Consider the following 14,637-nt stretch of genomic DNA (forward strand, 5'->3'; position numbering starts at 1 on the left):
AGAGGAGAGGAGAGGAGAGGAGAGGAGAGGAGAGGAGAGGAGAGGAGGTGTTACCCAGGGATTCACAAATCCTGTAGCCAAGATGAGGGAAGGGGCACTTGGTGACCTGGCAGCTGCTGTTAGATCAGTCCCTGGCAGAGGGGACATATGGAAATACGTTTGCAGAAGTTTTGTCTTTGGAAGGGGCCAACTTTCCCCAGCCTGCAGTTATTTTCAGAGGTATGTCCTGGGTATGTCCCTCATGGTCATCACAGCAGGATGTGCTTGGCTCAGCCAAAGAAGAAGATGTGAGGATGGAATCTCAGGGGCATGAGCAGCTCTGTGCTGGCTCCAGGGAGGAGTACCCCACTGGGGTTCAAGGAGGGCTTGGCTGAAAGGGGGAAGCCAGAAGGCCTCCAACGTCAGAAGGGCATGGAGCTTCTGAAGCAAGTCCAGACAGAGGAGGCCACAGAGATGCTCTGAGGCCTGGAGCCCCTCTGCTCTGGAGACAGACTGGGAGAGCTGGGGGTGTCCAGCCTGGAGAAGAGAAGGCTCCAAGGAGACCTCAGAGCCCCTTCCAGGGCCTAAAGGGGCTCCAAGAGAGCTGGAGAGGGACTGGGGACAAGGGCGTGGAGTGACAGAACAAGGGGGAATGGCTTCCCACTGCTGGAGGGCAGGGTTAGATGGGATATTGGGAAGGAATTGTTCCCTGTGAGGGTGGGCAGGCCCTGGCACAGGTTGACCAGAGCAGCTGTGGCTGGAAGCGTCCAAGGCCAGGTTGGACTGGGCTTGGAGCAACTTGGGCTAGTGGAAGGTGTCCCTGCCTGTGGAGGGGGTGGAATGAGATGATCTTTAAGGTCCCTTCCCACCCAAACCATTCCATGATTCAGGACACTCCTCTGTGCGGGTGACTGCTGGGGACACGGGCCATGCTGGTCCCCATGAGGAAAGGGACGTGTCAGCAAAAGATCTCAGGCCAAACCTGCACGTGCAGCTCCTGTGGAAGTGGCTCCTGGAACAGTGAACTCAGCATGACACTGGCTCTGTCTCTAATATCACCTGCAGCTCTGGGGGCCTTTGGAAGCTGAGTGTGAGACATCACCCTGTGATGATATGAGAACCTCAGGAGCACAACAGGGGAAACATGAGCCAGGATCAGGCCCATCCCAATAACCCATACTGCTGGGAAATCCAGGGTCAGCTCCAAGGTGGCTGATGGTGGTTTCTGCGTCTGCACTGGAGCCCACCACAACCCTTCTCTGGGGACCCACTGCCTCCCTCTTGTCTGGCAGCTCCCCTGGCAGGGCCATGCTGGCTGTCTGGCACATGGATTTGGCCACCAACAAAGACTGTCCCCCCAGAACTGTGCTCCTTGCAAAGCAACCAGAATCCCTCCAGAGCTGCAGACTTGGGAATAACGCCCAGGCCAAGGGGTTGTTCCTCTCTCCCAGCCTCTGCTGGGATGAGAAATTCCTCCTGCAGCCTATGGGACTTTTTCCAGTTCATCTCTTGGCAGGGCATGGCTTAGACAACACCAGCACAACTCCGTCGGTCCCACACAAATCCTGACTGGCTTTTGGAGGTGGAAAAATGGGGAAGCCCAGGGATGAGGGCAGACCTCTGAGACACAGAGAGACAATTCACCAAAATCTCTTGGTCAGCTGTGGGGGTCCCAGACCAGACTGGTGAGGGAAGGGAGCTGGGTTGGGTTACTTGAAGGAGCAGGTTTAGGGATAATTATGGATCCAAGACCAACAAGCCAATCTGCTTTCATTGCCTGGGGGGTTTCAGTCTGTCCTACACATGCTGCCAAGCCCTATAAAGTCTCCAGAGCCACCACAAGACTCTGGGATTGAATCCACAGCTCTAACTTTGGGGATCACCCTCTGGAGACACCTCCCTACCTGCCAGACTCTGAGGACCCCCATGTTCCCTGTGTCCCACCCAGCTATCCCAAACCCCAGCCAGAGCCCATGAATGAGGCACCAGCACCCCTCCACCCCTCAGTGTGACCCTGCAGGCTGAGGAGGCTGAGCATGAGCCCTGTGAGAGCTCCTCAGGGATGGGGATGTCCTCCAAGACTGTCCCACTGCACGGAGAGGCCGTCAAGGTGGCCGGGGCAAAGGCAGGGGGGTTGCAGGTTGTTTGATGATCCTGGTATTTGGGTACTTGCTCCTGGAGAGGGCTGCTAGAGTCAAGCCAAACCACAACAAGCTGCCCAAGCTCTTTCCCTCCATTCTTCAGCCAGTTTTGAGTAACCTAGGGACAACTCAGAGCCAAGGACTTTCCCAGAAAGAATGCTGTGTCCTTGGCTGAGTCCTGGGAGCTGCTGAGCCTGGATTGCCAGAGACCCGCAGAGGAAGCAGGACCGCAAGACTTCTGCTGACCCCGGAACACCCCGGACAACCCTTCTGCTCCTCAGCTGAGAGCAAATACCATGGAGAGCTTTGTGGGAGACCCTGCTCACATCCTCAGGGCTCCTTGAGAGGATCAGGCTGCAAAGAGCTTCTCTCTTGGTATGTTTGGACTCTTGGCATGAAGGAAGGGTGAAAGGACCTCAGCTTCCAGCACTGGGACACACATGACCCCTGGCCATGCTCTGTGTGCCAAAGCCCAGAGAGATGTAAGCAACTCCCTGCCCTGTCCTGCCTCACATATTATCCTGTCATTTTAATGAGGAGCTCAGCTTTTCCCCTTCCCTTCTGGCCAGACCTCTCTGACCCCAAATATCACTGTGTCTTTGCGTGTCTCAGGCCAGTGTTTTTAAGAAGTCCCCTTTCTGAGATGCAGAGCTGTTCTCCAGAGACTGGGCAGCTTCTGGCCCTGATTTTGCATTTTTTTCCTGAATTAAGGCCGATAAATATTTCAACTTGGTTTCCTTTAACAGAAGAGCTCCAGCCCTTCCATGGAGACCCAGCCATTTTCCAGAAAGCTGTAAAGCCACTGTATACTTTGCAAATGGAAACTTTTGCTCCTCTAACAAAATCTGGTTTTAGAAGTCTAGGTTTTTCTCTTCTATTTGCTGTATTCCCAGCCCTTCTCCTGGCACTGCCATGGCTGAACTGAATATTCCCAAAATGAGACCTTTTCCCTGGTTGTCTCTTCATCAGGGGTTAAAAAGGGCAGAGAATGCCAGCGATTCACACCACAAACACCTCTGGGCTGGATTTCTGCCCAGTGCACTTTGTGGGAAGCCCACAAAAAGCATTCCTCGGATTTTTAGGAACAGGAGAACTGCAATTCAGCCCTAGCAAGTCTTAATCCTATCTCCATCCTCTGTGTCGTAAAGGCTGGATGCTCAAGGAGCAGGACACTGTTCCCAGCCTCGTGGGGACACATCTCCAGGCCCCTTGCTGGTGCAGGTGTCCAATGGATCCCATCCAGCAGCCCATGGGATTGTCACAGACCCCTCCCTGCCCGTGGGCACCTGGTGTTGGAAGATGATTCCAGGTCCTTGAAGCAGGTGAGAAGAGCCAAGCTCCAGATGCCTCCCTGCAAAATCAAACCAGTTTTGCTGGTCATTGGCTTGCTGGTGATTCCCTTAAATAGTTTGTGGGAAACAGGAGCACCGGCTCCTCAGGCTCTGGCACCACATGGGAGCTGCATCCCAGGACAGAGCACTTAGTGGGAGAGAGCCGGGCATGCCAGGGGTCACCATCTCTGGTTCTTGGGAACTGGGGAATTCCCTGTAAGGAGGCAAACAGCAGCTCACTCTCCTCAGCAGAGGCTCCCGTGGCTGTGCAGGTGCTCATTCCTGTGCCAGGCATGTCCAACATATGCCATGGTGCCCCTGTCAGCAGGAGGAACCCCTTGGAGCCCTCAGCAGCATGCAGCATAAATCCTGACCCAAATACTGTGTGTAAGCTCAGCACATGGTAAAACGGCTCCACAGGACACCTCTGTGACCTGGGCTGGTGCCTCTCCAGCTGTGTTTCAGCAAATCACTGAATCATGGCATCACTGTGGTTGGAAAAGCCCTCTAAGGTCATCAAGTCCAACCATTCCCCCAGCACTGCCATGTTCACCACCCAAATCCACAAGAGCCACATCCACACAGCTCTTAAATCCCTTCAGGGAAGGTGACTCCACCTCTGCCCTGGACAGCCTATGCCAGGTCTTCGCAATCCTTTCCATGCAGGAATTTTCCCCAAGATCCAACCTGAGCCTCCCCTGGCCCAGCCTGAGGCCGTTCCCTCTCCTCCTGTCCCTGTTCCCTGCGAGCAGAGCCCGACCCCCCCGGCTGCCCCCTCCTGTCAGGGACTTGTGCAGAGCCACAAGGGCCCCCCTGAGCCTCCTTTTCTCCAGGCTGAGCCCCTTTCCCAGCTCCCTCAGCTGCTCCTGGGGCTCCAGGCCCTTCCTCAGCCCTGTTCCCTTCTCTGGGCATGCTCCAGCCTCTCAATGACTTTCTTGCACTGAGCAGCCCAAAACTGTTCAAAGGATTGAAGGTGTGACCCCCACCAGTGCCCAGCACAGGGGATGGGCACTGCCCTGGTCCTGCTGCCACACCATGGCTGGCACAGGCTCTTGTTTCCACAGCTTTCTGTTTGGTTTTATTTCCTTTCTGTTTTCATCCCTGTTTACTCCACATTCTGGGCAGAGGAAAGGACAGAGCAGAACTCTTGACCCTCCACGGTGTGTCTGTCCCCTGCCATCCTGTCAGCCACATCTTGACTTCAAAACATGTGCCCTGACACTGAGATCCTCTTGCTCCATCCTGCCACGATTCCCACACAGCAAAGGGTGGGATGGAGCAATATGACCGGTTAATCCCAGCATCCTGCTGGGAGCTGAGTCACTGAGATGGTTTTAGCACACAAGTGATGTCACAGTGCTGCGAAAGAGAGGGACACATAACGGACCCCGCTCTTCTCCTCCTCCATGTCTATTTATCAGCTCAACATAAACACGTCCTAAACTTCCCGGGCAGCTCAGCCCATGTAAGCTAAACACTCCTAACATTTCCATGGATTTATCTGCATCCGAGTTGTGCTTTATGTAAATATAGAACTCAGATTTTTACTCTTTTTTTTTCCAGTTGACTAGAAATCCACATTTTTTCCCTGCTTGTGCCCTTAGATGGACTGTGGATCTCCCAGACTTGTGTGTGCCTTTGGCGTGACCTCCGTGTCACTGGGAACACTTTGTGCTGCCACTTGCCCTGGTCACAAGAGGAAAAACAAGGAGAGCAAGGCTTCTGACCCCAAGGGCATTACAAAAACACCAATCCAGCCGTGAAGGTCTTTCTCACACCATTTTTTCAGGAATGCAGCTCAAAGATGCCTGTGCTCTCACTTCAGTTTTTTCAGTTGTTCTCCACACTGCAGATCCTTCTGGGAGCTGTCATGGGATTGTTCTTGCTTCTGTGTTTACCTTGGAGTGTTGTTTTATCATCTGCTGCAGGGAACAGCTCCTGCTTGTGCTGCTTGTCCCTCTTGTGACAGGGTTGGGACTTTTTTAGAAACTCAGAACAAAACACCAGAGCACAGAAAACAGTTTTCATTTCTGAGCAATGAAAGGTGACAAATAAAAGGGATCTCCTGGACTCCACAGAATTACAGAATCAATTTGGTCAGAAAAGACCTCTGAGATCATCGAGTCCAACCTGTGCCTGACCCCCACCTTGTCATCCAGTCCAGAGCACTCAGGGCCATGTCCGGGCATTCCTTGGACACCTCCAGGAATGGGGACTCCACCGCCTCCCTGGGCAGCCCTTTCCAAAGCTTACCACCCTTTCCATGGAGAAATTCCTCCTGATGTCCAACCTGAACCTCCCCTGGTGCAGCTTGAGGCCGTTTTCCTCTTGTCCTGTCCCTGTTCCCTGGGAGCAGAGCCCGACCCCCACCTGGCTGCTCCCTCCTGTCAGGGAGTTGGAGAGTGACTTGTGCAGCTGGAGGCACCATCTGTGACCTCCTTTAAGGACCAAATAGGAACGGCTCAATACCTTTGGTTTCTTTCCAAATGTGTGACTAGTTTGGATATCCCTGGCTTTCATCCATGGAGGAACGCAAAGTCCAGGAAGCTGCCAGCTCTAGTCCCCTCTGTGTGCTGGTGGAAGGATCCACATCTTTGCCCACTGCCCATTCCATGAGCCAGAAGCCACTGGAGCAGCCTCTGGGTGGATGTCCCGGTGTCACCCACCCCCTTTCACCTCTTCTGGAGGCCAGAAGCTGTTCAGAACAACATATTCTGGTCCGTTCTCTCCTGTGAGGGTGGTGAGGCCCTGGCACAGGGTGCCCAGAGCAGCTGTGGCTGCCCCATCCCTGGAAGTGTCCAAGGCCAGGCTGGATCACCCTGGGACAGTGGAAGGTGTCCCTGCCCATGGCAGGGGGTGGGAATGGGATGGGCTTCAATGTCCCTTCCCACCCAAACCAGTCTGGGATTCTGGGATTCTTTGGACTTGATGACCTTAGCGGTCTTTTCCAATCATAAAGATTCTCTGATGAGGGAAAAGAGACCAGGTCAGGACATGGCTAAAAGAGAGGCAAGGGCTGGGAATTAGTGAAGACTCTTGGAAGGGAGGAGGAACGGTCTTGGCAGTTGACAGAACCAGCTGATAAACAGAAGAGCAGAGTTTCAGTACACATGTGTTAGGGACAAACTGGGAAGATGTTCAAGGAACGATATAATCCCTGCTATACCCTTGTTTGCAAATTCCCTCAAGTCTGAACCAGTGAGTTAAATGTGGAGCTTGTTTTCCCTCCAGATATTTTCAAGATGACAAGCTTTGAGCATTAATAAGAAATTTAAATCCTGGCTTGTTTGCCTGTGGTGTTGAAGAAGGGCTCACTGCTGAGGATCCCTACTTTCCATGGAGGGATATCAAGCCACTGGATTAAAAACCACCCAGCAGCAAGTTCCAAGCCTGAGACAGTTAGAAAGGAAGGCAGGACTTTTTACAAGACCTTCCCCAGGTCTTGTAAAAAGAAAACCTTCTCCATGGCAACAGGACCTGCTGTCCTCTGGCACCGGCATCCTTCAGATATGCAGAATTTGGATTAAATAAACCCTCTGAGGTCACTGCTTTTCCTTCTGCATCCAAACTGGGCCATGAAGAGCCGTTCCAGCCTCCACGAGAAGAGCTTGGGGACATGGAGAAATTCCCAGGAGCCTGCAGGGATAAGGATGCGTGGACCTGGAACAGGAGGGGGTCTTGCCTGCAGAGGAGTGCGCTTGGGGAGTGGGATATCTGAGAGGAAGGGAAAAGATGCTGGGCGATAACTGAACCACCTCAGCTTCTCCTTTGGGAAGGGAGTTCAGCCTTCATGAGACAAAAACACAGGGACCATCTGTACTCTGCACATCTGGCCCTGGCTGTGCACATCTGGCTCTGGCTGTGCACAATTGCCCTGGCATGCAGCATCCCCTGTTCAGAGTCTTCTCCTCCAGGAAACTGGTTCCTGGGCTTCCATGGAAAGAGACACCCACAACATGAGTATCTTCCTGAAAGAAGTGGGTTTGTGGCCCTGAAATGACTCCCCTCCATAAGCAGGATAATGCTCCCTCATGCAACTTCCCTGCACTTCCCAGCCCTCCGTGCTTGAAGCTGCATGAAATCAAATCAAAACCAGACCTGTTGGGAGGCAGGGCCGGGAACTCATGGGATTGGGACATCCAGGTATCCTCCCCTTACAGGTGAGCTTCAAAGAGCATTTGGACAACTCTCTGAAGCACACGGTGGGATTTTGGGGTTGTCCTGTGCAGGTCTAGGAGCTGCACTCAGTGATCCTTGTGGGTCCCCTTCCAACTCAGGATGTTCCATGACTCTGTGAGCTGAGGGAAGGAGGCTCCATGCATTCCCAGGGAAGATAGTGGTGCTGGAGAAGGGAAAGCACAAGGAGGGGCTGCCTCTGTCACCAGGTGCTCGGTGTTTTGGGAGCCACCAGGGCACTGTGGTGAGGCCAGCTGGGAATCCAAGGAGACCCAAGAACAGCTGCAGGTGGATTTTGTGGAATGCTTTGAAAAGTAAAACCTCCTGCTGTGGATTTGGCAACTGCTAAGGAGGACCTGTCCAGCAAAGCACCAGACCATGGCACGTGTGGTTCACATGGAGATCCTTCCCACGGGCTCTTCGCATCCAGGTCCCATCTGGCAAAGGTTTCCTGAGAGTGTTTAGGGCTGACCAAATGCCAGTGGAAAAGATAATGGAATTATAGAATGGTTGTGCTTGGAAGGGACCTTAAAGATCATTCCCTTAAAGATCACCATGGAAGAGACCCCATGGATGGGGTGTTCCCAGGGTGGGTATGACTGTGCTCTCTGCATAGACATGTGGTTTTTGTAGATGTCACCAACAAAGGAGGAACTGGACCAGCTCCCACAGACCCCATCTCCTCACACAGCTCAGCTCTCAGAGAAACCCATCCCACAGGGACAGCTGCACAGAGCCCCTGTGCCCTGGCACACGCAGCTTTTCCTCTTCTGGACAGAAATCCCAGGCATGATAAGAGGATTTCAAGTGACAGCAAGTCAGTTGTGCTCCAGGTAACTCATGGAATCCCAGAGTGGTTTGGATTGGAAGGGACCTTAAGTTCCATCCAGTTCCACCCCCTGCCATGGGCAGGGACACCTTCCACTGTCCCAGGCTGCTCCAAGTCCCAGTGTCCAACCTGGCCTTGGGCACTGCCAGGGATCCAGGGGCAGCCCCAGCTGCTCTGGGCACCCTGTGCCAGGGCCTGCCCACCCTCACAGGGAGCAATTCCCTCCCAGTATCCCATCTAACCCTGCCCTCTGGCTGTTTAGCACCACAGCATCAACTTCACAGCATGTTTGTAACTGGAATTTCTCTCATTACATCTTTGCCTGTGACAGTAAAGAGCCATGAGCTAATAGAAATCATCTCTTCATTTATCTACTCATGAATATTCATTTAATTCCAGCTACTGTGACACATGGACCTTGTTGAGTACATCCAGAGAGCGGCACTGGCCCAAGCCCCACCCTTGAGCTGGGTACTTCCACTCCTTAGCAACACAAAATTAAGATTAATTTATTACTGCATCACCAAGATGGGAATTTGGCTGCCCAGTGTGGAAAGGTTGGGGCAAAGCTCATGTCTATTTTGGGATGTTTATAATCTGCTTCCTAGTTACCCAAGTTTGCCCTTTTCATCACTAAGAAGATGTGTTATTATGTAGTTACAATATTTCTAAATATACCCACTTCTCCCAATATTTAGGTGGAAATGGAGGTGCCTGGAGCCGGTCCAAGAACAGGGCAGTGAGTGCAAGAACAGTGAGATGGGCAGAAACTCAATCTTTCCCTACAAAATACCTTATTTTGCACTTTGGAGGAATTCCTGCACATCCCAGCTAACAGACAGTCCCATACTCAGATTCTCATTACGAGGCATGGAAGAGCAGCAGGGAGGACATAAGGACATGGAGCTTCTGAAGCAAGTCCAGAGGAGGCCACAGAGATGCTCTGAGGCCTGGAGCCCCTCTGCTCTGGAGCCAGGCTGGGAGAGCTGGGGGTGTTCACCTGGAGCAGAAGGCTCCAGGGAGAGCTCAGAGCCCCTTCCAGGGCCTAAAGGGGCTCCAAGAGAGCTGGAGAGGGACTGGGGACAAGGGCGTGGAGTGACAGAACAAGGGGGAATGGCTTCCCACTGCTGGAGGGCAGGGTTAGATGGGATATTGGGAAGGAATTGTTCCCTGTGAGGGTGGGCAGGCCCTGGCACAGGTTGACCAGAGCAGCTGTGGCTGGAAGCGTCCAAGGCCAGGTTGGACTGGGCTTGGAGCAACTTGGGCTAGTGGAAGGTGTCCCTGCCTGTGGAGGGGGTGGAATGAGATGATCTTTAAGGTCCCTTCCCACCCAAACCATTCCATGATTCCAAGAAGTACAGACAGAGAAACTCTCTGTAGTTCAAGGACAAGAATCTGCCCTCCTGTCCCTCCCTATTGAAGAGACATTGCAGACATGGTGCCTGGCATTCCTGATTTAAGGCATCGAGAGAAACCTTTGCAAGCCAGAAGTAGATGTGTGAGTGGGGCGGGGGTGGGGGGGAGAAAAGCACAGAAACAAGGGCAGGGAAGGAATGGGAGGTAATTCCAATGGAACTGGCCCTGTGAACATCTGGAAGATGTTATCCTGTGTCTGTTACATCTCTTCAATAGGGAGGGACAGGAGGGCAGATTCTTGTCCTTGAACTACAGAGAGTTTGTCTGTCTGGACTTCTTGGAATCATGGAATGGTTTGGGTGGGAAGGGACCTTAAAGATCATCTCATTCCACCCCCTCCACAGGCAGGGACACCTTCCACTAGCCCAAGTTGCTCCAAGCTCTGTCCAACCTGGCCTTGGACACTGCCAGGGATCCAGCCACAGCTGCTCTGGTCAACCTGTGCCAGGGCCTGCCCACCCTCACAGGGAACAATTCCTTCCCAATATCCCATCTATCCCTGCCCTCCAGCAGTGGGAAGCCATTCCCCCTTGTTCTGTCACTCCACGCCCTTGTCCCCAGTCCCTCTCCAGCTCTCTTGGAGCCCCTTTAGGCCCTGGAAGGGGCTCTGAGCTCTCCCTGGAGCCTTCTCTTCTCCAGGCTGGACACCCCCAGCTCTCCCAGCCTGGCTCCAGAGCAGAGGGGCTCCAGGCCTCAGAGCATCTCTGTGGCCTCCTCTGGACTTGCTTCAGAATCCTGGGAGCTGTTGATGGAGAGAGGCTGGGATAGACATGTACAGGGCAATGCCTGCACACTCTGGGGAAATGCCAACGCCGTGGGAGTGTGGCCACCATGCCTGTGCTGGCTGGCACAACATGAAATCTGCTGACACATGAGGGGGATTTGTCATTGGAGGCCTCAGAGCACTGAGCAGCTGGGGGAGAGCTCGGCACCTGCCTGGAGTGCTCTGGATGGCTCCATGTTCTCATTCCATCCTGAAACAAAACACAGCCCTGGGGCTTCCTCAGACAGAAGGGACCATTGGCTTCCTGCACTGGCTTTTGTGACTGTTCCTGTGGTCTGATGATCCCATCCCACGCCGTCCCCAGGCCCCATGGCAGAGCACAGCCCTGCTCCACCACCAACATGATCTGATGTGCCAGCAATGCAAGCTGGCATTTTCTAGGTGCTAATCCCATATCCTAACAATGCCACGGAGGAAGGGGTGGAGGATGTATTTTTTTCTTGGCCTCCAGGGATTGAAATAGAAGAAAGTCAGTTCTGCGCTATCCAGTTACTGCACTGCAATCGAACTGGGCCACTTGCACTGACAAACTTGACCTGTGGCCAGTGTGCTTTGTCCTCACAGCCTGAAGCTCCTCAGAGAGGAGCAGGAGCTTTCCCAGGACCTCCGTGCTGCCCTCCCCTCCAGCCAGAGCCCTACACTCTCTCCCAGGTGTCTCTCCTCCCCGGGCCTTTCCATATCCCAAGTCCTCTCCCACTGCACACACACTCTCAGGCATTTCCAAACAACATCACGTTTAACCAGGTCTCTTTTTAACAAAACCCACAAATTTTCTCCCTTCCTCCTGATCATGGACACTTCCCTATGCCAATTTCCAGTCAGCCCCTCATGTTCCAACAGTTAAAACTGAAATAGCAACACAAGTGATGTCAAACCCAAGGGTGCCCCCACCTGAAAAAGATTTTCCAGTGTCACCTCTTAGGATCACCTGCAAACCAGCAGTCACTGGGATGACTGGTCCCACATAAGAGCATTTCCCTCTCCATGCAGGTTTGTCCTGCAGCACCTGCACTTCCCCACCACAGCGAAATTTTCCGCTGGTGAGGAAATCAGTCAGAGCCCTTGTGGTGAGGGGCACGGCACTCACCGTCCCCCAGCCCATGCCAAGCGCCACATATAGAAGGTGAAAGCTGTGCCTTGTCCTCAGACCCAGAGGGAGCTCCCAGGCTGCCCAGGATAGGGGTGTGGGGGGGAACAATTTAACCCCTTATTCAGCTCTTCAAAATCAACCTTCAGTTATTTCTCCTATAGGTGCAATTTTCATTCCAATATTTAGAATGTAATAAGGGTGCCCAGGCCACAGTCAAGAGACTCCTATATAAACTCCCTAAATATCCCAAAAGAGAAATTTCCAAGTGTTCTGGTGTAGTTACAGATTGATTACCCAGCTGGAAGACCCAGGGTACAGCTGGGTGACCTGGAATAGATCTGGAATCAGAGCCAGGGCAGAGGGGTATCCACATAATCCTTGGCTCTGCTTGTGCTGCCAACACTCCCCAGCCCTGCCCCGGCACAGCAGATGCGAATCCCGCCTGGGACATGAAACCAGCCCGTGACCACACGGATCAGTCGCTGAAGAGTCGCTGTCTTTCACTTTCTGGCTCAGCCCGTCATGAAAAACTAGGGAAACCAGATGCTTCCCAGGCTTCCATGCATGAATCCCAAATATTCTTAGTGCTGAGGTTAATAAATGTTACAGAAAAGCCGGACTGGCTTCCACTAAGGCACGGCATAAAAAGAGGAGAAGGACTGACATGAAGCTCTCGAGCTCCAAGCAAACTCTTAAAGGATTTGCCAGGTGCAGAGAGGGAGATAAATATACCCAAAACAAAGCAAAAGACGGAATTTGAAGTGAACAATAAATGCAAAACAAACGGCATGGGGTAACACCTGCTTCTCGACATGATTTCCACAAAGCAGCAAACTTTTTTATTCCACGAGAACCAGAGACTGTTTAAGCTTTTGCACAAGAAGAACTGAAAGGACCAAGAGCCCAGAGATCTCCAAAGGAGGGGAAAAAAAAAAAAAAAAGGAGGAAATGCAGCCTGTGGGATCGCTGTCACTGCACCGGCCCCTCCAGCAGCCTCCTGGGAATGCCAGCTCCGCTCCCAGCCCTGCCCAGGGATGTTAGAGCAGGGGCAGGGAGAAGATCCCTGGCACCAGCACAGGTTTGGGCTTTACTAGTATCACCGGGATTTTATGGGACACCCTGTTCCCTCGCGGAGTGCCTGCACCAGCTCCCTGATCTCTCCGGGACAGCTCTTCCTCCTCAGCAAGGGCACGCCTTTCTCGGGTTTTGTGTTTTCCATCTCGTCCCTCACTCAGCCCGGGGCGAGGGGAGGGCTGAGGTGTGTTCCCACCTTTCCCGCAGCAGCAGTGGGGGATGTGACTTACGTCTATCGAGTGCTCCCGCTGCAGGACCCTCCTGGTGTCCTTGTCGTGGTGGTTGAGAGCCGTGTCACAGTTTTGTGGGCCGGGTGAGGAGTTTTCCGATTGGTTTTTCTGACTGCGCTCCACAGGGATGCTCCCGTCCGCATCCACCACATCCAGCTCCTTTTCCAGCTCCTCCATCTCCTCTGGAGACAAAGTAGACAATAAATTGTCTATATCTGGATCTTCACTAACTTGTCGCCGGTATTTGGCCACTTTGGACATCTTGGCTCGCTGGCGAGACACGGTGGCGGTTGTGTGGTACCCAAAGCAGGAGAAAAAAACTGAAGCCGAAGCTCCAAGGCTGCTTCCCGAGCGGCAGCAGGTGCTGAAGTGTTAAATCTCAGCAGCTCTGCAGCCCGGGATACGGTGGTTATCCAGAGGGGACACCCCTCGGTCCAAGAGTTGGCCAATAACAGGATCCAGCGGCGGTTCGGGTGCTGGGAAGCCAATGGAGCCCGGCGGGAGGCGGGGAATGGTGCTATCAGAGGAGTCTGAAACCCGAGGACATTCCAGGGAACCATGCAGAGCTACATGACCAAATTTAGTCCGAAGCATTTCGCCTTTTAAAGGCAATGGGCCAACCCAGTGAGAAAACAGGGAAAAATGCACCAGCCGGCAGGCCGGGGATGGTGGGTGGAGGAGGCAGCCCCAGCCTGGGCCATCGGGGCTGGGGGGCTACTAAAATGGGCAGCGTAGCTACGAAGGGATGGGGGGAGGCTCTGCTGTGACAGTGACAGCTCTTGGCTGAAATCGGTAAGGAAGCACCCACTCCAGAGGAAGTTTCCCTCTTTATGCCGCTGCAGTCTGGACTGGTGCCGTCAGCCGAAGCGCTCAGCCCCTCGCAAAGGGGTGGGGGTGGTGGTGCCGATGCAGACCGGTTCCGTCGGGGGACGGAGGCAGCAGGTAGTGAGCGCTCCCGGCTCTGCAGATCTGACCCCCCGAGGATTGTCAGAGCTCCCTCCGACCCGCAGACACTGAGGGGCTGTTCCTGCAGCTGCTCTTCCTCACACACTCCCACTTCCCCTTGCCAAGCCCCAAAGACATCCCTCCTTCTGCACAGATGGAATTCCTGAGTCTCCCCTGCTCCTGGTCCAGGCAGTGCCCTAAGCCTGGGCTTTGGCTGGCGGCACCAACTTTCCATCTCCCTAATCCATATAGAAGCTCTACTGGCACCTGGGAGTTCTCCCACAGGGACAGGAGACAGGCTCTTCTCTCCAAGTTTCCAGGCAGCTTTACCCCATGTCCAGCATTTTGCACCCATTCGTTATCCTGCCAGCTCCATCCTGGTTTTCTTCATCCTTTATCATCCTCCTAATATTTACTGCCTGCTCTCAGGCCTCTCTCTGCTTATCCAAGCAAGGAGCCCTTTGGTCTTTTTTGACAAAACAAGCTCCTCTAGGATTTTCTTCAGCCTAATCACCTCCTCTGTCTGTCTTCCTGACCAGATCCCATCCTGGCCAGATCCCATCCACAGGCACTGGGTGCTTCAGGTGAGTCTCCAAGTGCCGCGTGTAACAAACGAGACATTCCCCATCCCGACAGGAAATG

At 53.5% G+C, this 14,637-nt stretch overlaps 1 protein-coding gene across 1 annotated transcript in view; it reads right to left on the reverse strand.

Moving 5' to 3' along the window:
- The window catches only part of LMOD1 (leiomodin 1), a 20,855-nt gene extending 7,319 nt beyond the window's left edge, over nt 1-13,536 (reverse strand). The window contains exon 1 of the mRNA XM_042015963.1: nt 13,051-13,536. Within this exon, the coding sequence (XP_041871897.1) occupies nt 13,051-13,311 (261 nt within the window). The 5' untranslated portion in view covers nt 13,312-13,536. The remainder of the gene's footprint in view (nt 1-13,050) is intronic.
- Between the last annotated feature and the right edge of the window lie 1,101 nt (nt 13,537-14,637).

The sequence above is a fragment of the Corvus kubaryi genome, unplaced genomic scaffold (assembly GCF_017639235.1).
Source record: "Corvus kubaryi isolate FWS band 111438036 unplaced genomic scaffold, C.kubaryi_AGA036_p1.0 split3-37355, whole genome shotgun sequence".
Classification (NCBI taxonomy): Eukaryota; Metazoa; Chordata; class Aves; order Passeriformes; family Corvidae; genus Corvus; species Corvus kubaryi.